The 23,583-nt window shown below is 35.2% G+C and overlaps 2 protein-coding genes across 2 annotated transcripts; both read left to right on the top strand.

Moving 5' to 3' along the window:
* Nucleotides 1-10,859: 10,859 nt before the first annotated feature.
* On the top strand, nt 10,860-17,976 carry slc25a43 (solute carrier family 25 member 43). Its single transcript, XM_087798858.1, has 5 exons — nt 10,860-11,234; nt 13,248-13,489; nt 13,645-13,817; nt 15,961-16,095; nt 17,327-17,976. The coding sequence occupies exons 1-5, from the start codon at nt 10,963-10,965 to the stop codon at nt 17,519-17,521; spliced, it is 1,017 nt and encodes a 338-aa protein (XP_087654984.1). The 5' UTR covers nt 10,860-10,962; the 3' UTR covers nt 17,522-17,976.
* A 1,010-nt stretch (nt 17,977-18,986) lies between these two features.
* On the top strand, nt 18,987-22,933 carry slc25a5 (solute carrier family 25 member 5). The gene is made up of 4 exons (XM_087799201.1): nt 18,987-19,153; nt 20,274-20,760; nt 20,832-20,972; nt 22,667-22,933. The coding sequence occupies exons 1-4, from the start codon at nt 19,043-19,045 to the stop codon at nt 22,822-22,824; spliced, it is 897 nt and encodes a 298-aa protein (XP_087655327.1). The 5' UTR covers nt 18,987-19,042; the 3' UTR covers nt 22,825-22,933.
* The last annotated feature ends 650 nt before the right edge of the window (nt 22,934-23,583 follow it).

Genomic DNA, 23,583 nt, shown 5'->3' with positions numbered 1-23,583 from the left:
TTGTGATAGTGTAGTAACAAGTATATATGTCTAGTATTGTCGAGTAATTGACTCTGGTGTTGTGATACTGTAGTAACAAGTATATACGTGTAGTATTGTCCAGTACTTGACTCTGGTGTTATGATAGTGTAGTAACAAGTATATATGTGTAGTATTGTCCAGTACTTGACTCTGGTGTTGTGATAGTGTAGTAACAAGTATATATGTGTAGTATTGTCCAGTACTTGACTCTGGTGTTATGATAGTGTAGTAACAAGTATATATGTGTAGTATTGTCCAGTACTTGACTCTGGTGTTATGATAGTGTAGTAACAAGTATATACGTGTAGTATTGTCCAGTACTTGACTCTGGTGTTATGATAGTGTAGTAACAAGTATATATGTGTAGTATTGTCCAGTACTTGACTCTGGTGTTGTAGTATTTACAGACCACATGACTCTTGACGAAGTCGTAACTACTGTCAGTCGTTTTCAAACCAAAATATGTCCAAACATCAGCTATAAAAATTCACTGTATCCTCTCGTCCTCAGTCATCGTTATTCCTATAGCTGCGGAGGACGTAACGACTGCTGCCGTCTAGAGGCCGGAATTTTGATTGCAACACAAAATTAACACTGAACGCTGTGAATATTTTCATGTTCATTGTATGTTTTAAAAAAAGATACATTTTTTAAAATATATAACATAAAATAAAATATGATTTGCCAAAAAAATGAAAACAATGGTTTTGTTAAAAAATGGTTGTGATTAAAACACACTGTAATTAAATATAAACCATAAAAACATGTTGAAACTCAAACAATAAATGATGAATAAAAAACATGATGAATAATTGTTGAAATTTTCTCACATCGCTCGTTATAACATTTTATTTACAACAAAAACAACATTATTTCTTCAAAGACTCAAAAAACCAGTAGAAAAAACAAAAAGTCTCTGGGATTTTGTTGCAGAGAAACAGCTCGAGGCGTTTAAGTCACATTTATTTATTTATTTTTATTATTTATATTATTATTTATATTTTTATTGTATTTATTTACATTATTATTATTCATATTATTTTTGTATTTATTTATATGTATTATATTATTTATATTCTTATTGTATTTATTTACATTATTATTATTAATAATAATATTGTTTTTCTTTATATTCTTATTGTATTTATTTATATTATTATTATCATTTATATTATTATTATTATTTATTTTATTGTTGTATTTATTTATTTATGTATTTGTATTACTATTGTATTTATATATATATATTGTATTATATTAGTATTGTATTCATTTATAGTATTATTGTATTATTTATATTATTGTTGTATTTACATTATTGTATTTATTCATATTATTATTATTGTATTTATTTATATTATTGTTGTATTTATTTATATTATTATTGTATTCATTTATATTATTATTATTGTATTTATTTATATTATTATTGTTGTATTTCTTTATACTGTTGTTGTATTTCTTTCTTTCTTTCTTTATATTATTATTGTATTTATTCATATTATTATTATTGTATTTATTTAAATTATTATTGTTGTATTTATTTATATTATTATTGTATTTATTCAGATTATTATTGTATTTATTTATATTATTGTTGTATTTATTCATATTATTGTTGTATTTATTTATATAATATTATTGTATTTATTTATATTATTGTTGTATTTATTTATGTTATTGTATTTATTCATATTATTATTATTGTTCATATTATTATTGTATTTATTTATGTATAATATTATTGTATTTATTCATATTATTATTGTATTTATTTATAATATTATTGTATTTATTCATATTATTATTATTGTTGTATTTATTCATATTATTATTATTGTTGTATTTATTTATATTATTATTATTTATATTATTGTATTTATTTATATTATTATTCATATTATTATTGTATTTCTTTATATTATTATTGTATTTATATGATTGTATCTATTTATATTATTATTGTTAATATTTATATTATTATTGTTGTATTTATTCATATTATTATTATTTATATTATTGTATTTATTTATATTATTATTCATATTATTATTGTATTTATTTATATTATTATTGTTAATATTTATATTATTATTGTATTTACTGGATCAGGCTCGATCTGTGACGACGACATGAATCTTGGCTAACCGTCGACGACTCCTGGTGTAAAACACTCAAGAGTTGCTGCAGGATCAGAGAGTTCCTCTGCTGGTCCTGGGTCGCCCGGGTCTGCGGCAGCTTGCCGGTCCAGCCTCTGGTCAACCTTAAAAAAAACCTCCGACTCGCCCTCGAGCAAAGGCAGCAAAGCATTTGTCTTCGAGTCACAGCTTGACCCGAGCCTCGGGTCCCGTCTGGTCCTTATGTTGACTTTTGATTACTGACTCGTGGTTCCGGTCCTGTGACGGTTCTGAGCTGCTAGACTCTGGACCAGAACCGGGGCGGTGATGAAACCCGGCGGAGAAGGTTCAGGATCTTCTGGGCTTGTTTGCGGTGTCGTCGTCGAGCTCGTCGGCCCAGCAGGACGCCCTGTAGTGGAGGACCAGCCCCTCGCAGATCAAAAGGTTTTATCTGATGCTATCCTCGTCCCCTCAGAGCCCGGCCTGCTCTGGCCTGACCCGGGCCTCGTACGCTGGTCCTGACGGCCCTTTGGCCTTTCCTCTTCTTATCAGGCTCGTGATAAGCAGCTCGGCCTCAGGACAGAAGGAGTTTCTCTCATAACTGGAACACTTTCAGGCAGTAAAACGTCTCCAACGTGGAGTCACGTGTTAGTGTTTCGTCGCCTGATCGAGCACCATGGTGTCCGACTCTGACCTCATCTACTCTGGTTCAGCTGGAGTTTGACGCTTTTTCTCCATCAGCGACGACCAAAGTATTTTCAAAGAACCGTGTGAAGATAAAAACTGTAGAAACTTCAGATGTCGACCGTCATTGAGTGGAATAATAATCATTAATAATCATTAATAATTAAAACGTTTATTTTATCATTTTGGTTCATGTTTTTATGTTAAATTCTACAACATATTATTGTGTCCAGTTGCTATAACTTCAGCAAATTATTTAATATATTATTAATTATTTAATATACAAATATGTATATAAATACATATAAACTGTTCTTTTCATAAACTATTTTTCTCGTTTTTGTTTCAATACATTTGAAGCAAAGTGTCATTAATTATGATATTATCCATTATATAATAAAATATAGATTAAATGAAGAAAAATCAAATAAATGTTATCTTTTTTAACCATTTTCTATCATATAATGTTACATCCCTTTTCTCCCCATTTTCCATCATGTAATGTTACAGCTCTTTTATAACTATTTTCCATCATGTTACGTCTCTATATTTAACCATTTTCTATCATGTTACGTCTCTTTTATAACCATTTTCTATCATGTTACATCTCTTTTTTTAAACCATTTTCTATCATGTTACGTCTCTTTTTTTTAACCATTTTCTATCATGTTACGTCTCTTTTATAACCATTTTCTATCATGTTACATCTCTTTTTTTTAAACCATTTTCTATCATGTTACATCTCTTTTTTTTAAACCATTTTCTATCATGTTACATCTCTTTTATAACCATTTTCTATCATGTTACATCTCTTTTTTTTTTAACCATTTTCTATCATGTTACGTCTCTTCATAACCATTTTCTATCATGTAATGTCTCTTTTTTAACCATTTTCTATCATGTTACGTCTCTTTTATAACCATTTTCTATCATGTTACGTCTCTTTTATAACCATTTTCTATCATGTTACGTCTCTTTCTTAACCATTTTCTATCATGTTACGTCTCTTTATAACCATTTTCTATCATGTTACGTCTCTTTCTTAACCATTTTCTATCATGTTACGTCTCTTTTATAACCATTTTCTATCATGTTACGTCCCTTTTATAACCATTTTCTATCATGTTACGTCTCTTTATAACCATTTTCTATCATGTTATGGCTCCTTTTTAACCATTTTCTATCATGTTACGTCTCTTTATAACCATTTTCTATCATGTTACGTCTCTTTTATAACCATTTTCTATCATGTTACGTCTCTTTATAACCATTTTCTATCATGTTACGTCTCTTTTATAACCATTTTCTATCATGTTACGTCCCTTTTTAACCATTTTCCATCATGTTACGTCTCTTTATAACCATTTTCTATCATGTTACGTCTCTTTTATAACCATTTTCTATCATGTTACGTCCCTTTTTAACCATTTTCCATCATGTTACGTCTCTTTATAACCATTTTCTATCATGTTACGTCTCTTTTTAACCATTTTCTATCATGTTACGTCCCTTTTTAACCATTTTCCATCATGTTACGTCTCTTTATAACCATTTTCTATCATGTTACGTCCCTTTTTAACCATTTTCTATCATGTTACGTCCCTTTTAAACCATTTTCCATCATGTTACGTCTCTTTTTTAACCATTTTCCATCATGTTACGTCTCTTTATAACCATTTTCTATCATGTTACGTCTCTTTATAACCATTTTCTATCATGTTACGTCTCTTTATAACCATTTTCTATCATGTTACGTCTCTTTATAACCATTTTCTATCATGTTACGTCTCTTTTAAACCATTTTCTATCATGTTACGTCTCTTTCTTAACCATTTTCCATCATGTTACGTCTCTTTATAACCATTTTCTATCATGTTACGTCTCTTTTAAACCATTTTCTATCATGTTACGTCTCTTTTTTAACCATTTTCCATCATGTTACGTCTCTTTTATAACCATTTTCTATCATGTTACAGTGAAAACATCGAGGAATCTTCGAGCGTTGAAGCGACATCAGTGTCATCATCACTCGCACGACGACACGTCGTCAGCGTAGAGCCGCACGTCTCCACCTGAAGCAGTGCATCATGGGTCGCGGGCCTTCGTTACCTGCGGCGAAGACGAGCGACAGACGCAGGGAAACCGTCCAAAGTCACGACCCCGACCTGACCTGCTGGAAGGAAATTGTCACGCCGCCCGAGACAAAGAAGAGGACCGGCCCCTCAGACTCTCCTCGGCCCCTAACAATGGGTCTGCGTTCTTAGACCTCTCTGAGACCACAGGCCACACAAAGGCCAGGCTGCCCCCCCGACCTCGCCCCCCCCCCCCCAACCTTCTTCGCAACAGAGCCGGCATTTCACACCGAACCGCGACCCGTCGCTCAGACTGTAACCCCTCGTGCTCCGGGATCGCGGGCGGCGAGAAAAAAAAAAAAATTCAGAAAAATCTCCGAAAAATAAGCCGAGGTTTGTTTTACGACGGTTGTTTCCTGAGAGCCGCGGATCAATGGCTAATAAATGATGAGTCCGGTAATTGGCGCGGGGGGGGAACGGCTCCCTGGGGAACCCCAGACATCAGCAGACCCTGCGTCTGGATCATGTACCCTGAAGCCGGGCCAGGAGACCACATGACCCTCCTACAGTACCTGGGCCTGGATCAAGGTGTGTGTGTGTGTGTGTGTGTGTGTGTGTGTGTGTGTGTGTGTTCTGCATATCAAACACAGGCGTCTCTTTGATGTGAGGGAAACACAAACACTGATCTGAGGACAGTCGTAATGGCTTATTTGTTCCCTTTAGTCATTCATTGAGCAGCTCCTCGCATCTCTATGTCTTCAAAGAGAGGCCGAGGCGCTCGCTACAGTAGCCGAGGAGGGCCTGAGAGGGGCCCGGCCTGGTGGGCCCGAGGAAGACCATCTGGCTTCCTGTTCCTTGGATTTGATATTGATTTATTGGCCGTACACGAGAAGATAAGAGAGAGAGAGAGAGAGAGAGAGAGAGCAGCTGCCAGAGGTTCTTCTCTGAGGAACACAAAGAACCTCCTGCTCGTCCACATCCTAGAAGAATCTGTGTCCAGATACTTCCATCAACCTTCAAATACATCCTCCTTATATATTTGATTGTTCTACTCATGTTTGATTCTACACTTTTATATCACGTCTTCAAGTTTTTAATGTTTAATGTTCTATTGTTTATTTTTATATTTTGACATGTTCTTGTTTTCACCGAGTATCTCTTTCAATTCATATAAAGGTCACAACAAACACAATGTATTCATATAATTATCATTATTCCATTTTTCAAGGATTCAATTTTTAAATCTAAAGACTCGACTGAAGTTATTCGACAATTTAATCATTTTATATATTTTGACACATCAGAAGCAACAGAAATTAAAGTTTCATTTTGCAAATACTACAAATATAAATTTAATAAAATAAAATTTAATCATATCACTTTTTAATATATTTTTAAATATCCAAATATAATGTACTATTAGTTATATTATTGTATAACTAATAAGAAATCTTATTTTAAAACGAAAACGTCAACAGAACGTTGTGAAAGTGAAACAAAAAGAATCGGAACAATCGTGTAAAAGATATTAAACAAGACGTTTTAAAACGGTGTCGACAGATGAAAGTGTCATCAGCGTACAAGTCGACTTCAATAAAGTCAAGTTAAAAAAGTGATTTATTGTTGTGTTGTTTGTTCGTTTCCTAAAAAAGTGAAATAATATAATATCAAGGATCATGTTCAAGATGTTTAATAAATAAAGTTAAGCTAAAAAGGTGATTTATTGTTGTGTTGTTTGTGTGTTTGTATCTAAATAAAAAGGTGATTTATTGTTGAGTTATTTGTTTGTTTGTATGTAAAAAAGTGAAATAAAATAATATCAAGGATCATATTAAAGATATTTAACATGATGTTTTAAAACGGTGTCGACAGATGAAAGTGTCATCAGCGTACAAGTCGACTTCAATAAAGTTAAGTTAAAAAAGTGATTTATGGTTGTGTTGTTTGTGTGTTTGTATCTAAAAAAGTGATTTATTGTTGTGTTATTTTTGTTTGTGTCTAAAAATAGATTTATTGTTGTGTTATTTGTTTGTTTGTATCTAAAAAAAAGTGATTTATTGTTGTGTTGTTTGTTTATTTGTATGTAAAAAAGTGAAATAAAATAATATCAAGAACCATGTTCAAGATATTTAACAAGACCTTTTAAACTGCGTCGACAGATGAAAGTGTCATCAGCGTACAAGTCGACTTCAATAAAGTTAAGTTAAAAAAGTGATTTATGGTTGTGTTGTTTGTGTGTTTGTATCTAAAAAAGTGATTTATTGTTGTGTTATTTTTGTTTGTGTCTAAAAATAGATTTATTGTTGTGTTATTTGTTTGTTTGTATCTAAAAAAAAGTGATTTATTGTTGTGTTGTTTGTTTATTTGTATGTAAAAAAGTGAAATAAAATAATATCAAGAACCATGTTCAAGATATTTAACAAGACCTTTTAAACTGCGTCGACAGATGAAAGTGTCATCAGCGTACAAGTTGACTTCAATAAAGTCAAGTTAAAAAAGTGATTTATTGTTGTGTTATTTGTTTCTAAAAAAGTGAAATAAAATAATATCAAGGATCATATTAAAGATATTTAACAAGACATTTTAAACTGCATCGACAGATGAAAGTGTCATCAGCGTACAAGTCGACTTCAATAAAGTCAAGTTAAAAAAGTGATTTATTGTTGTGTTATTTGTTTGTTTGTGGAACGGTGGGGGGATAAAAGCACTCGACTGATGGCGCCGGAGGTAGAATTGCTGCTGTAATGAGGTGAAAACTTCATTTGCTATTCATAACAAACACGGTCGAAGGTTTAAATCCATCATTGGAGCCATTTATCCGGTCGCATAATGTGACGTGAGCCGGGGAAGTTAAGAGGCTCTGAATGGACGCATGATTTCTTCTCACCCTCTCACCCTCTCACCCTCTCACCCCCTCACCCCCTCACCCCCGCCCGGAGGAAGACGTACATACAGACATGTTTGCGTGACCCCCCCTCCTCACCCCTCCTCACCCCTCCTCACCCCCCAACACAGGCCTGTGATGTGACTGTCTCAGATAATGAGGTGAGAACTTTACGGCAGCAGCCTGTGAGCCTGGCACCAGTCCCGGGGCGGGGGTTGTGGGGGGGTTCCGAGCGGTGGTGTCCAGCGCCCCCTGTTGACCGGCCAGTGCCGGGGCGGCGGGTCCCGCAGCGTCGCACTTCAAAGTCAGAGATCAAGGGTTGACTTGCGCATGACACCCGCAGCATGACAAAGCCGGGGCCGGCCTACGACTGCTGCCTCGTCCCGACACACAAAGACCCTCCGGCGGGCGCCGCGGCCAGGAAGTGCCGAGTCCGGGGGTGGGACGCTCGCAGGAAGAGGGTGTCTATGGGTGACAAGGGTGAGGGCCACAGGAAGGACAGACGGCGACACATTCTCGCCGCCGTTTGATTGGTGGAGCATTAATTGATAAGTTATCTCCGGAGACGCTATCAGCGGGACGAGCTCACACGTAAGACATCAAAGACGCAGACGAGGGTTTCCTCACAAGAACGTCTTCAGCTGCAGTTACAGTCCATCAACCATCATGTCTGACCAGCAGTTAGAGATGAAGGTCCGAGAAACGTCAGTGTCGTCACGAGATTGAACCGAACTCTTGAAATGTGGAGATTTTGATTTAAAATTCAATCAATTTCTATATCAATGTGTTCTATTTTTTGTTGAATAAATACATTTATTAATTTGTATATTGAATTTTGTGTTTAATCATTTAATTCAGAAAATAGATTTTTATTTTTACATGTAGAGTTTGATTTTCTAGTTGAAATAATGAATAAAAAAAGGTTTTTAAATTCAGTTATTACTTAATTCATAGTCTTTTAAATTCAATTTAAAAATGTTGACACCAGACAAAACCAATAGAGCAATAAGCTCCTTATTGTGGGCGACAAATATATTATGTAAGTATATAATATATAATGTCTTGCGTAACATTTGTTTGAAAGAATAATTATTGGAATAAGAACATCACATTTAATGTGTAAAAAAAAAAATTAGTTCATTTTTCAAAACAAACTAATTAAAATATTCAGATGGAAAAATAACACATTTTCAATATACAAGTAATTGATTTCAATAATTCAAAATAATGAAATGCTTTAAAAAACATTAAATATTCTACTGACACTGATATACAAGAACAACTGTCAGTCAAATACTGTCTTAACAACGTATTCATCGTCAGATTATTCTGCTTTAAATATGAATCTCATACTTGTGATGACATCATCGTTTCCTGAAGGAACTGAGAAGACAAGCTGAAGACAGATAGTGGGGGGCGGGGGCCTCATGCTGGGCTCGTCTGCCCTGCAGGGGGCCACTCCTGGATAACACAACAAGAACACAAATAATGGTTGACTACAAATGCCGTCGAGTCAACACAAACAACGTTCAAGAGCTTTTAAGGTCACATGACCTGAAATCTTTAGCTGCTTTGAGATGAAAATAAAAAAATATATATATAATTATGATGTAATATAATATGTAAACGAGAATGAGAAGATAATCAACTTTTGAAATATGAAATAAGCAAGATTAAAGATGTGTTAACACTGAAAGAATGTTTTGTTTCGTAAAGATTTTTATGCTCATAAAAATGTTCTCAGGGTCTTAAACATGTTAAAAGTAAGACAACAGCGCTGCCTGTGGTGAGACATCAGAATGCACTGTGACTGAACAATCAACTTTTCTTATGTAAATTAATTTAACGTATAGATATTTATATTTGGATTCTCTGTTAAGATCAACGAGTCGTGACTTGAGAAAGTCAAATTAATGTAAATATTGTAAAATATTATAAGCAAAGCAAATCATCCCAAACTGATTTTCATTGAAATCTCACTCCAATTTCCTCCCAAATCAATACAGATCCAAAATTAGTGAATAAGTGTGAGTCTCGATGATCATTTACCCTTTTTCTTTATCAAATTTAATTTTTTTAAATTAATGACTTTAATGTTATATTGTATTTAAGTAATTTCTTTTCTTTTTTGTATTATTTTTATTTTTTTATTTTTTCAAAAATACATGTATGCAAGACATATATGTATATTTGTACATACAGCATATATACTGACTATTTAAGATGTTCAGTAGAAGTGGGTATATATTTTTTTAAAACAGAAATTCATTGACATTACTTTTTCGTATTTCAGCTTAAAAATGACTTAAAACGGTTGTTAAAACCAATAAGTTTAAGTGAAATGTTTGACTGTGATCTATTGACTTCTATGACTTAAAATATAACTTAAAGACCTAAATATACCTTAAAAATGATAGTCTTTAATCTGCTAAAGTAAGCCGAGTCCTGCCTAAGAGATTACATAAAAAAGTGCATTTCTACATAAAGTGATGGTTCTCCCAAAAGCTAAAGACGAAGATGAAGACGAAGACAACTGAGCTCCAGTCGCTACATTAAAATGAACAAACATGTTTGTCTATAACTCTAAAAAGTTAGTCAACATGAGAGTGAGTAGAAAATGAATGAAGATTGGGTGAACTATCACTTTAACCCTTCAAGAGGAGTCCAAAAATACAGTTTATATTTTTTATGACAACAAAGACTCATTTCAAGTCACTTTAATATATAAGTTTTAACACTTTTATTGTTGTGACAGTAAATTACTTCTTAACAAGTCATCTTAAAATGCCAATGTACGCTTTTACAAAACGCTAATTCAAAAACGCTAATTCCAAAAGGTTTGTGTTAAGATTAAGGAAAAGTATTTTTAAATGAGCTGCAACTTCCTGCACATCGACTTAAAACATACATTTGTCTCACGTGACCACTCACATGACGTCGCTGCTCCACGCTGACGTCACAACAGCTGATCTGTTCAGTATCGTCTGGCGAGCGAGGTGGGAGTTAACCAGGCCTGCAGCACCACCTGGCGGTGAGATGTCGTCTCTGCACCCGGGGTGAGGTGACGAGTCACAACAACCACTGGACCGAGCCCAGGGCGGACATGAACGACGACTCTCTGCTAAAATTAGACTAACCTGGACTCGAGTCCGTCGTCGAGGCGAGACGCTCCACACCTGGACTAATGGCTTCGGTTAAAAAGGACGACCGACTGACCAGGTCCCAGAGCGTGCTGTGCGTGGGCTTCGCGGGGATCTTCAGCAAGAGCGTGACTTCTCCTCTGGAGGTCGTGAAGATCCAGAGTCAAGTCGGAACTTTTCACTGCAAACGAGGCTTTTGTCAAACTTTCCTGCTCGTGTACCAGCATGAGGGACTGCGAGGCTTCTGGAAGGGGAACCTGGTGTCGTGTCTGCGCTTGTTCCCGTACACAGCTGTTCATCTCGCCGCCTATAAAAAGTAAGTTTTTAAAAAACGTGTGTTTGTTTGTTGTTGTTTTGATGATCGAAGCTAAGTGTTAGCAGCTACTGTTAGCCGCCATGTTTGAGGATCGATATTCACTCGCCGCTTATTGACAGACGATGAACGTACGGATGTGGAAACAAACTCTTCATTATGGCGATTTGTGGAACTGAATCTAAACATATTTTTTAGTTTAAATAGTTTTTTTTTTTCAAAAACTAGGCACTTCCGGTTTGAATAAGACAACACAGCGTCTGCTTCTTTTAGCCAATCAGAAGCTTTCATTTGCTCAGACGATGTTTGTCGACAAAGGGCGTGTATGCCCCGAGTGTTGTCTCGTAGGTGATCAGGCGTAAATAGAAATCTTAATTAATGTAATTTTCCTTTTTTTTTTAAACAAGTTGTTTGTTTAATTAAAGTAACAAGACTTTTGAGACATCATGTCAAATTAATATTTAACTAAATATGACATTATAGATAATCAGTTTTCAAACTAAATAGCACATTTTAATATATATATATATATATATATATATATATATATATATGTATATATACAAAACATGCATACATCTATCATGTATTAATGAAGTGTCATGTCAATATCAATCGTATAAATATGTTCGAAAGCTGAAATCTATAACAAGTACATCAAAGTAATTTAAAAGATTGTATGAAGAGCAAATGAATAAATGTATAAATGTTCATAGATGTTTTCATCATGCTGCTATATTTATATAATTTGTTATATTTATTTATAGCAGGACCAGGCTTTTTTGAACAGCCAACACAGGTTTCCAGCCTGAAGTGAAATATACTTTAAATTTCACTATGTTTACATAGTTAATGAAGTTTGTTTTTAATGAAGTTTTTTTTTTAATGAACATCATTCATAGAAAAAAAAAACAAGCCAAGAAAGATATTATAAAATCAAACATTTTGAGCAAAATGGATAAATAATGTTAAATATTTGAAATTGTTTGTAAGTTAAAACGTGAAGGAACCGATTAACGGTCGTGTCTGCAGCCTGTCAGACTAAACCCAGGGCTGCAGTGAAGGTTACTGTCGGACACAACGTGCTGCAGAAACACAAACATACCTGTCAGAGGATCACCTGTCAGAGGGTCACCTGTCGTAAAAACATCAGAGAAGTCACGACACGTGCCGCACAAACACCTTCACAACAAGCTCACATAAACCTCTGTGACATTCAAGTACAAACGTCTAATAAACATGTCGTAAAGTCGTAAATAAAAGAAACATATTTCTGTTCTTATCTTTCGAGGAATCAACAGTTGATTTGTATTTATTATGGTAGTTTATCTGATTTATGGCATTTCTAAATATGTATTAGACGTTTCTACTTAAATGTTATAGTTGTTTATGTGAGTGTTGTCTTAAAAAAACATACAATCGTATAAAACAATAAATATTTAATGCTTTTATCGGGGATAAGAGGAATACAAACGGGTGTTATTGAATACTTTAGTACATTAACTTACAATCATGGAGAAACTTACAATTATTTTATTTTATATTTATTTACCTTTTTTATTACTAGTCTCTTATTATGACTTTAAGGTTTTTGTTTAAGGAATTTTTCCTTTGTTTTCTAAATTTTTGCTAGATTTTATTTCCCTTCAAAGAGATTTAAGTGAATATTAAAAAACATGATGAAAAGAGTGTTTTTATTTCAGATTTATTTTAAAATAAAGTTTATATAAATTACAAGAATAAACTATACTGTATAATAATATATACTATAACACTAATACTATAATATAATATTACTTTTAGCATGTTTATATTGATTTAATGACTTGATTTTATACTTTTAGCTTCTTTATTTTTGTCTGACGGCCCCTAACAACAGCCACTATAACGAGTGTAAATTGACAACATAAATATGTTAATGTATACGTTTTCCAGATGCAAACAAAATTAAAAGTCTGTTTGTTTTTCACCTCTTTCACCTGCAGCTTTAACAGAACAGCTCTTGTGTGTTCGCAGGATAATTCACCTCCACATGGATAAGTTCGGCTTCGTCTCGCAGTGGAAAGTGGCGTTTGCAGGTGGCCTGGCTGGCGTCGCCGCCGCTCTGGTCACGTATCCTCTGGAGGTGGCGGAGACGCGACTCATCGCTCAGAACCGCCGCCAGCCCACGTACGCCGGCGTGCTGCACACGCTCGCCAACATCCAGCGCGTCGAGGGACTCGCCGCTCTGTACCGAGGCTTCTCCCTCACCGTCCTCGGTCAGTACACCTGTCAATCAAGAGAAGAGAGACTCACCGATCTGATGGAAACTGTTATTGATTTAAATTAATTCTGTTTCTGAATGTTTTATTGAGCTCCTTGGCAGAGGTATGTGCCGTCAAAGTGCTTTTCTAAATAAGTTCCATGTTTCTAGGTGCGTTCCCGTTTTCCGTGGGATGCGTCGCCGTCTACATGAACCTGGACAAGCTCTGGAAGGAGCAACCGTTTCGTTTCTCGTCGCTGCAGAACTTCATCAACGGTTGTCTGGCGGCCGGCGTCGCTCAGACGCTCTCCTTCCCTTTTGAGACCGTGAAGCGTAAGATGCAGGTGAGCTTTGGAGGTTTTTACTTTTACAACGTGATGTTGTTGCACATGCGTCGCTAGGTTTAGCTTAGCCGGTTAGCAAAACATGTACCTTTATATATTGACTAGTCCTGATATTTGACATTAAAATGAAGGTTAATGACGTGTCTTTGAATACAGCATGTTTTTTTTCTCAGAATTCAAAGTATTTTTTGAAGAAAAAAAGTATTTGCTGCAAACAAAGTAACTGTTTTCAAGTGAGGAGCAAATCCATTAATACTAGTGCACACTCGCTTCTTCTTCTTTTTCTTTTATTCCTGAGGCCTATTGCACAAAAGTAGGATTGAAACATCCAGGATAAGTAAGTCAGCTGGGTTTGATGAATCCAAAACAAGACTTACTTTGTTGGAAACCAATCGTGGATAAATGAACACACGACTTCCTCAACTAGACCCTGCGATGGATCACAGATTCACTGATGCACTGAGACAACAAGACATCCCTTTAGAAGCCTATGAAGAACTCAAAGACACAATTAAACACACAGGAAACATTGCTTAGTATGATTTTGGTTCCGCTTTGTGCAACGGGACCATAGATGAGTAGAGCCAGGACAAGATAGCACGACTTAATCCCTTATCTTACTTTTATGCAATAGGCCTCAGGTTTGATGGAGTGTTTATCGGAAATCTAGACGATAACTAACCAAGTAACTTTTATTAGCTTATTTTTCTTTAATTTTTAAATTTACTATATACAGTATATATATTTATATTTGTATGTGTATATTATCAATATCAACCATGGGATGCTATAGTTTAAACACAGCCAAACCATTTTATATTGTCCTTATTCATTTAGTAACTTTAAGATAGAGTAGAATTAAATCATAACACTTACAAATACAACTTGTAATGAATATATATTTTTAATTTAAATGTATATATTTACCTGAAGTCAATAAATCATGTTTTTAATTTTCCTCGGTATTTCGGACACTCGATAAGTACATGATCTACTGTCTCCCTATTTATTTATTTCAATGTTATGATTATTTTTCATCATTTTTAAAAGCGTAACGTTCAGTGATGCATTTGTTTTTTTCTCTTTGGTTTCTTTTCTTGTTTCATAATATCCCACCTTTCTTATTTTTTGTGCGCACTTATTAAAGATCCCCGGGCACAACCGACGATGAAACATAGTTCCGGTGTCAGCCACTAGGCGGTGCTGTCCATCAAAAAGAAAACTTACTCATCGTTATCCGTGTCCGGCCTTTAAGTAGAATTAATCTCAAACTATTATCATCACATCAATGTTTCTTAATCCACCGAAGAACACATATTGTCCGTTGATTTCGTTGAGAAAAGACGCCACTTCCGGTGTCATGTGACCGTGAAGGTTGTCCGGCAGCTGAGAATGTCGCGGCGGCAGCTATAGATAAATACTCCAAAGATAGACTTGTTTCTCTCCGGGACACACGGTTGTGCCTCATGAACCCACATCTGCAGCAACATCATCCGTCACGAGCACCGGGTTGAACGCTGAGTGTTGGAGACGTTTTTGTTTCATCTCTGTTTGTTCAGGACGTTTTAACGTGTGACTCGAGGAAGTCACGTGACGGTCGAGCTCAAGAGGAAGACGTAAAATAACCAGAGTTTTTTTTCACAAGTTTAACTTTAATCCTCAACATTGTCAAGCTGTTCGTTTTATTATTATTATCATTAATCATTATTATTAATTCTTATTATTATTGTCATTATTTTTTAATTGTCATTTTTCATGCATTTTGTTGTATTAAATCTCAGTAGTTTGATAAAAAGAAAAGAGGTAATTTCACTGTGCAAATGTAAACATTTTATCAGTAAACATATTTGTAGGAATAAAAAAAAAAAAAAAAATAGTTGGTTATAATACAAATGACTCAACAGGTGATTCATTGTCCCAGCTTTCCGGGGTCAGGGGACAATTGCGGGGTCATTTACGAGGATCATTAACAACCAACCAGAGACATAGTTTCAAGTTGTCACTATTTTCATGGACTGTTCCTACAGATATTAACCAGAAGAAACTGTCATCACAACCTGCTAAAAAAAAGCGTGTTTTCTCTTTGTTTATATTTAATCAACAATCGTCCACATCAAGAATCCAAACGTCTGCGTCTCCACAGGCTCAGGCGGCTCATCTTCCTCACTGCGGCGGCGTCGACGTTCACTTCCAGGGGACGACGGACTGTTTCGTTCAGATGGTTCGGAACAAAGGTTTCTTCTCGCTCTGGACCGGACTGACCGCCAACACCGTCAAGGTATGTGAGTGACGGGCGACACACCTGCTCCGGAGCACGAGGTTGCCACGCCGACCGTGGCCTTTGTGGGAGGAGGAGGGTGAGACGGGGAGGAGGAGGGTGAGACGGGGAGGAGGGTGAGACGAGTGAGGAGGGTGAGACGGGGAGGAGGGTGAGACGGGGAGGAGGGTGAGACGGGTGAGGAGGGTGAGAATGGAGAGTAATGCCGACGGTGAAATGAATCGTATCACGAGCCGATGAAAGTCTAGAACAGCATGTGTCGCTCTCCAGTTTCAATGTCATAATGGCTGCTAACACACGTTAGCTCGTGGCTCATACTTGTGAAGAGTTACTAGTACTACTACTCGGAGCAAGTACTTTATCTTCGTGTCACTCTGTTGTGAAGAGCTGAACGATTAAGATTAGAAAAAAATAAAATATATACATATGTATTGTTCATAGTTTTCAAGTCATTGTGTATTTAATTTTCATATTGTGTCATGTCACCACAACAAATCCCTGTGTCGTGTTTACAACAAAGTTTCCTGATGCTGATGATATGACCAACATAAACTTAAATAAAATCAACTTTTAACTCTGAGGAAATGAGATGAGAAACTGATTTTTAAATGTATTTATTTGAATAAAAAAAACTTTAAAATAAACATTTAAATAAAACTACACAACTGGAATAAACAATTATAACAAATAATTATAAATATCACATCATTTAGAGTGAAATACATTCAAATAAATACAATATGTGAATCTCCAGTCATCAACAAGTCAAATATAAAAGTTTTAGCTACAACAATATATATATATATATATATATATAAACATATTTATGCACTTTTCAATACAAGCAAAAAGGACGGAGCTTTGTCGTGTTTTGAGTTGAGATGTAAAGAAGAAAAATCCCAACAGTACACGATTCGTTGCGCCAGTTCTTCTCCACAACTCTTGTAGCAAAGTCTCAACAGCACGACACTGAACGAACACAATGGAAACACAGTCAACGTCGTATAAACGTTAGAAATATTTACTTCATCACGTGAAGAAACCATGTTTGGAAGCTCGTCTAGAGAGAGTCGGTGAGGCCGGTGCTCAGGAGAGGCCAGAACATGAAAGTAGATGAAGATGTTTTTGAGTTAATATTTGAAAGACGTCAAAGAAAGTTGTATTTGAGTCGACAGAAGACGGATCTATGACTCACTGATCGACTCTTTGTGTCATTTCTCGTCCTCCGCAGATCGTTCCGTACTTCGGCCTCCTCTTCGTCTGCTTCGAGATGTGCAAGCAGGTGTGTCTTTACCGCAACGGCTACATCGTCTCGCCGCTGAGCTACAAGCCTGCGCCGGGCGTGGACCAGAGCCTCGGAGCCCAGGAGCTGCAGGAGGTCAAGAGATACTTGAGGAACTTTGGCTCCAGCGAGTCGTCCTATTGAGAGCAGAGGAACGTTCTGTGGCTTCATGTGTCGCAGCCTTGTTACCGTGTGGTTACAGAAGGTTCAACTTCTGGAGGAGGAAGTGAAGGAGGAAGTAGAGGAGGAAGTGGAAGTGGGTCACGTGCAACTAACGCTCAATCATGCTAATGTTGAAGTTCTAAACGTGACCCAGAAGGTTCTGATCCAGAGTCAGTTTTGTTTTCTCAAACCGATGAATGAATAAATCTTGACAGTGTTAAAGTGGTCATTATCGGTTCAAATCGTTGTTAGTTCACCTTGTTAATGACATTTTTCTTGTGTTTTCACAAACCTCTTTTGTTCAAAGTGCCTTTTTTAACGCACAAATGTAACTAATGCTGCCCAAAATAACACAGATAATGTATATTTTTATTGAAAATGGTTGTAAATATTTTTATGTTCTAGCACATTTTATTAAAACCTGAAAAATATTGTCACATTGTGTCTTCATTATTTGTGTTTAACTGTGTTTTTACAACAGTATTAAAAGCAAAATAAGCATCAAAAACTCTTTATATTCTTACTCTTCTGTTATCAATCGATTTAAAAAAAATGTATATTTGATACGACTGTCATTCACTTGAGTTGATTGATGGATTAATTAAAATTGATAAATTAAATGATCTTAATTCCAGTGATGGTATTTGTACTTGAAGGATAATACTAATACTAATATTTGTTCTGGAGCTTCAGGCTCACGGAGCAAGTTTGAGTGGAAACAGTCACCTGACCCGTGACGTCACACAGCGAGCACCTGATTGACAGCTGAAGACCAAAAACAGATGTTTCTTTTTACTTGTGATTTTACGTCAGAAATCAAAGGTTACGACCTTATAGTCAGTTATATTCTCGTACTCAGTACATTTTATATCCACAAGTGCAAATAAAGAGTTTTGATTAACATGCATTTTATAATCACTTTATTTTCCAAAGACCTTAAAAACGATAAACTATCAACAAAAAACTGTTTACTTTAATTGAAAAATACACTTTGCATAGAAAGCGCGAACATTTTAACATTATTATACTTTCTTTTTAACGTTTTTATTTATATATCAGGCCATTTTCTTGTCACGAATTTCCATTTTCTTTATTTATGATGAGTGTTTTGATTAAATCAACTATTATTGAAACGGAAACAAATAATGATAAAAGTAAAAATAAACTGTTTCTGACCTTTAACTACCTGTGGGTGCAGCTGGTTCAGCACCTCGACTCTGAATCTATAGAAATGAAGAAGAAACTGCTTTAAAAAACGACATTAAAATAATAATAAAGTTAATGAAAAATAGTTGAAAGTCAAATCTGATACCCACGAGGCCCCGCCCACTACCGGACTCCTCGTCCAATCGGAAGGTGCGACTCCGAGTTCACGTTTTATCTCGCGCACGAGCTCCTTTAAATGGCATCCGCTGCGGTCCTGCTCCGGCCACTCGCACCGAACCCCCAGGAAGACCATCATCTTCACCACCAGCACCCACCAGCACCACCTCCAGCCCCAGGATGAGTGACACCGCCATCTCCTTCGCCAAGGACTTCTTGGCGGGAGGAATCGCAGCCGCCATTTCTAAAACAGCTGTGGCGCCCATCGAGCGAGTGAAGCTGCTGCTGCAGGTGAGTCACGTGACGTCATCACTCATCTCCAAACTCTTAAACGCGTTTATTCTGGAAACTTCCGGTCACTTTTTAAAATGTTTTTAAAGATGTTTGTGCGCAGCTGCGACACAAGAACAAGACCATGTAACGAAAATAATGAGTTTATTTTTCAACTTTTGCTCTTTTTTTTTTTCGGGTCAAAAGTTCTGTGTTTTTTGGGCCCCCAAGGTCAGGAGGAGGTTCGGCTCAGATCTGCTGCTGCTGCAGTGGATCAGAACCAGGGGGACGGGGGTGGGATATCAGTGACGTCAGAATATTAATGGTTGCATTTAATCGTTGAAACTGCGAAGTGTTTTTTATTTATTTAAATATATACACGAGTGTTTTTACACGGTTTTACGTTCTTATTCCAACAACTAAAACTTTAATAGCCTTTAAAAAAAAAATGTTGGTATAATCAGCGGATGATATCAACTTGATTGAACTCTGAACCGATCATGCGAAGGGCAGATGATCACGTGACGACATGGACGCGCATGATCTAATCAAAACTGTTTACAACTAACTAGGTAGATAAAAACTAACTTTTGCACAAGGTTTATTTTCTTTGCTAATTTATCTAAACATTTTTATTGCTGCTGCTTTTTATGTTTTTAATTAGTTTTGTTTTATCTTTATGTTCTTTTTAAGTCAAATGTATTTTTTTTTAATTTAAAATATAATTTAGAAAATCAGTTTTGAGTCATTTGAACAAGAATATGAAAATTAAATTAATTGGTAAAATATTCGATTTTTTTTATTATTAATAAACCTCATCCTTTTCTAAAAAGAAATGATTCAAGTCAGTTATTTAATTAGTTATTCTTTAGACGTTTTTATTTGTTCAGGCTTTTCCTTGATTTTTCTGGAACTCCGTGTTCTCAGTTTTATCTTGATCTTTAAAGTATATATTTTATTGAATATTGTTTTGATTGTTTTAGCGCTTTGTGACCCTGGTCTGGAAAATATCTATAAATATTACTTACTTAAAAAATGAAAGCAATAATGAAACAAAATAATGCTTAAACTTTTCTACAAACAAATGTAAAGTTTCCACATCAGATAAAACTTGTTCTAAAGTGACATGTATGTTCTTCAGGTCCAACATGCCAGCAAGCAGATCTCCGCCGACATGCAGTACAAAGGCATCGTGGACTGCGTGACCCGGATCCCCAAAGAGCAGGGCTTCCTGTCCTTCTGGAGGGGGAACCTGGCCAACGTGATCCGGTACTTCCCCACGCAGGCGCTCAACTTCGCCTTCAAGGACAAGTACAAGAAGGTCTTCCTGGACGGCGTGGACAAGCACAAGCAGTTCTGGAGATACTTCGCCGGTAACCTGGCGTCGGGCGGCGCCGCCGGAGCCACGTCGCTCTGCTTCGTGTACCCCCTCGACTTCGCCAGGACCCGTCTGGCGGCCGACGTGGGCAAGGCCGGGGCGGGTCGCGAGTTCAAGGGCTTGGGGGACTGCTTGGTGAAGATCTCCAGGTCGGACGGCATCAAGGGTCTGTACCAGGGCTTCAGCGTGTCGGTGCAGGGCATCATCATCTACAGGGCCGCCTACTTCGGCGTCTACGACACCGCCAAAGGTGAGCGGCGACCCCGCCTTGACCTCTTCTCTGTGACCTTCACGACTCTAACCTTGAGCTGGCGTCCGCAGGGATGCTCCCCGACCCCAAGAACACGCACATCGTGGTCAGCTGGATGATCGCTCAGTCGGTGACGGCCGTCGCCGGCCTGGTGTCGTATCCCTTCGACACCGTCCGCCGACGCATGATGATGCAGTCCGGACGCAAAGGAGGTGAAGAGATGGATGGTTTATGAATGCCTTTAATGTGTCGGAAGAAAATGAATTAATTTAACATTTAAAAATGAATTAATTTAACTTAACTTTTTTAAATGAATTAATTTAACTTAACTTTTTAAAATGAATTAATTTAACTTTTTAAAATGAATTAATTTAACTTAACTTTTTAAAATGAATTAATTTAACTTTTTAAAATGAATTAATTTAACTTAACTTTTTAAAATGAATTAATTTAACTTCTTAAAATGAATTAATTTAACTTTTTAAAATGAATTAATTTAACTTTTTTAAATGAATTAATTTAACTTCTTAAAATGAATGAATTAAACTTTTTAAAATGAATTAATTTAACTTTTTAAAATGAATTAATTTAACATTTAAAAATGAAGTAATTTAACATTTAAAAATGAATTAATTTAACTTTTTAAAATGAATTTAACTTTTTAAAATGAATTAATTTAACATTTAAAAATGAATTAATTTAACATTTAAAAATGAATTAATTTAACATTTAAAAATGAATTAATTTAACTTTTTAAAATGAATTAATTTAACATTTAAAAATGAATTAATTTAACATTTAAAAATGAATTAATTTAACTTTTTAAAATGAATTAATTTAACATTTAAAAATGAATTAATTTAACATTTAAAAATGAATTAATTTAACTTTTTAAAATGAATTAATTTAACATTTAAAAATGAATTAATTTAACATTTAAAAATGAATTAATTTAACTTTTTAAAATGAATTAATTTAACTTTTTAAAATGAATTAATTTAACATTTTAAAATGAATTAATTTAACTTTTTAAAATGAATTAATTTAACTTTTTAAAATGAATTAATTTACCATTTAAAAATGAATTAAACTTTTTAAAATGAATTAATTTAACATTTAAAAATGAATTAATTTAACTTTTTTAAATGAATTAATTTAACTTTTTAAAATGAATTAATTTAACATTTAAAAATGAATTAATTGAATATTTTAAGAATAAATTAATTAATTTTTATTAATTTAAAAAAAGTTAATAACTTTTTTTAATTGATTTATCCTTTAAAATGAAATCCTATATATTTTTAATTTATCATTCAGTCATGTGATCATCTGTACGTAGGCTAAACGTTTATATATAAATAACACTATTAAGCCAACATTTTAGCATTACATTTAAAAGACTATGAATTACATAATATTGAATTTAGATTTATTTTTTAGTAATTTTCTGTAACTTCAAACTAGGATTTTTCTTTTTAACTTATTTATTTTACTTTCCCAATTAAAACACTTTTTAAACCTCAAAATATGATTTTTTAATAAAAAAAATACTTCAATCATACAAAGGTGTTTTTGTGTTTGAGACATTATTGGTAGAATTTATTTTTCATGATTAAATCCCCAAATGCTGTTTCACTCAAAACATGTTTTCAATCCTTTTTTTTGATTAAGGTTAAACCCTTTCATGTGGTTTAATTAGTTTCTTAATTAGTTTTTTTTTAACCTATAAAAAACTTTTAAGAAAAAAAAAAAAGGAATTGATTTTGAAAAATGCCTTTTTTATTCAATGAATACAAAAAAAAACACCTTTCATAGAAAAACGACTACATTCCAATTTAAAAACAATTAACTCCTTAACCTTTAACCTCCTCGTGTCACTTCTGCGCCTCACGCTCCTCTGTTGCAGCCGACATCATGTACTCGGGCACCATGGACTGCTGGAAGAAGATCGCCCGTGACGAGGGCGGGAAGGCGTTCTTCAAGGGCGCCTTGTCTAACGTGCTGCGAGGCATGGGCGGCGCCTTCGTGCTGGTCTTGTACGACGAGCTGAAGAAAGTCATGTGAAGCTTGTCGTCGCTGAACTGTAACATATTTGTACATTTGATGTATTTCTGGGGACCAGCTGGTGTTTGGCTAGTTGGACCGAGGAGCTCGTGAGGCTTGGAAATAAAATTTGAGCGGAACAACCGTGTGTGTGATGTGTAGCAGAGTGTTGTCGTCACTCCAGGTCTGGTGTGTGTTCTTGTCGTCACTCCAGGTCTGTGCTGTGTCTCAAATCGCATACTAATCTTAGTATGCTAGAAGTTAGTATGCATCAGTTTAGTATGCATACTAACTAGTACGCAAATTCTCCGCAGATAGTATGTCTCAACTCAAACCCTGAAGCTACACACTAACCGGAAATCACATGACGGCTTCTTCTTCTTCTATTTAACGATGTTTCAAGCAGCTGTTTGAACGCTAGCGACACCTGCTGGCAGCACGTATTGCAACTATGGAAAAAGAAATAAAGAAAAAATATGAGAATCTAAATAATCGCGAGATATTTAAGCTGGTATCAGCAGCGAAGACGTGTTTATCCTCCTGCTGCTGAAAATACACATTTAAGTATATGCATATATATGCATTTATATATGACGTAACTTCCGTTTAAAACGTCACTAAAATGGCGGCTGTTTAGTGTGGTTAGTGTCCATCGAACCATGCTAGTTTTGTGGGCGTGTTAGTATGCATGGCGCACTAAATTTCGCATACTAAGAATTGATACACACTAACGTACTAAAAATACTAACTTTTAGTACGCTAGTATGCGATTTGAGACAC

Source organism: Callionymus lyra, chromosome 9 (assembly GCF_982586985.1).
Source record: "Callionymus lyra chromosome 9, fCalLyr1.hap1.1, whole genome shotgun sequence".
NCBI classification, from domain to species: domain Eukaryota; kingdom Metazoa; phylum Chordata; class Actinopteri; order Syngnathiformes; family Callionymidae; genus Callionymus; species Callionymus lyra.
The sequence above is the reverse complement of the archived record's forward strand: the minus strand, read 5'-3'. Positions and strand labels throughout refer to the sequence as shown.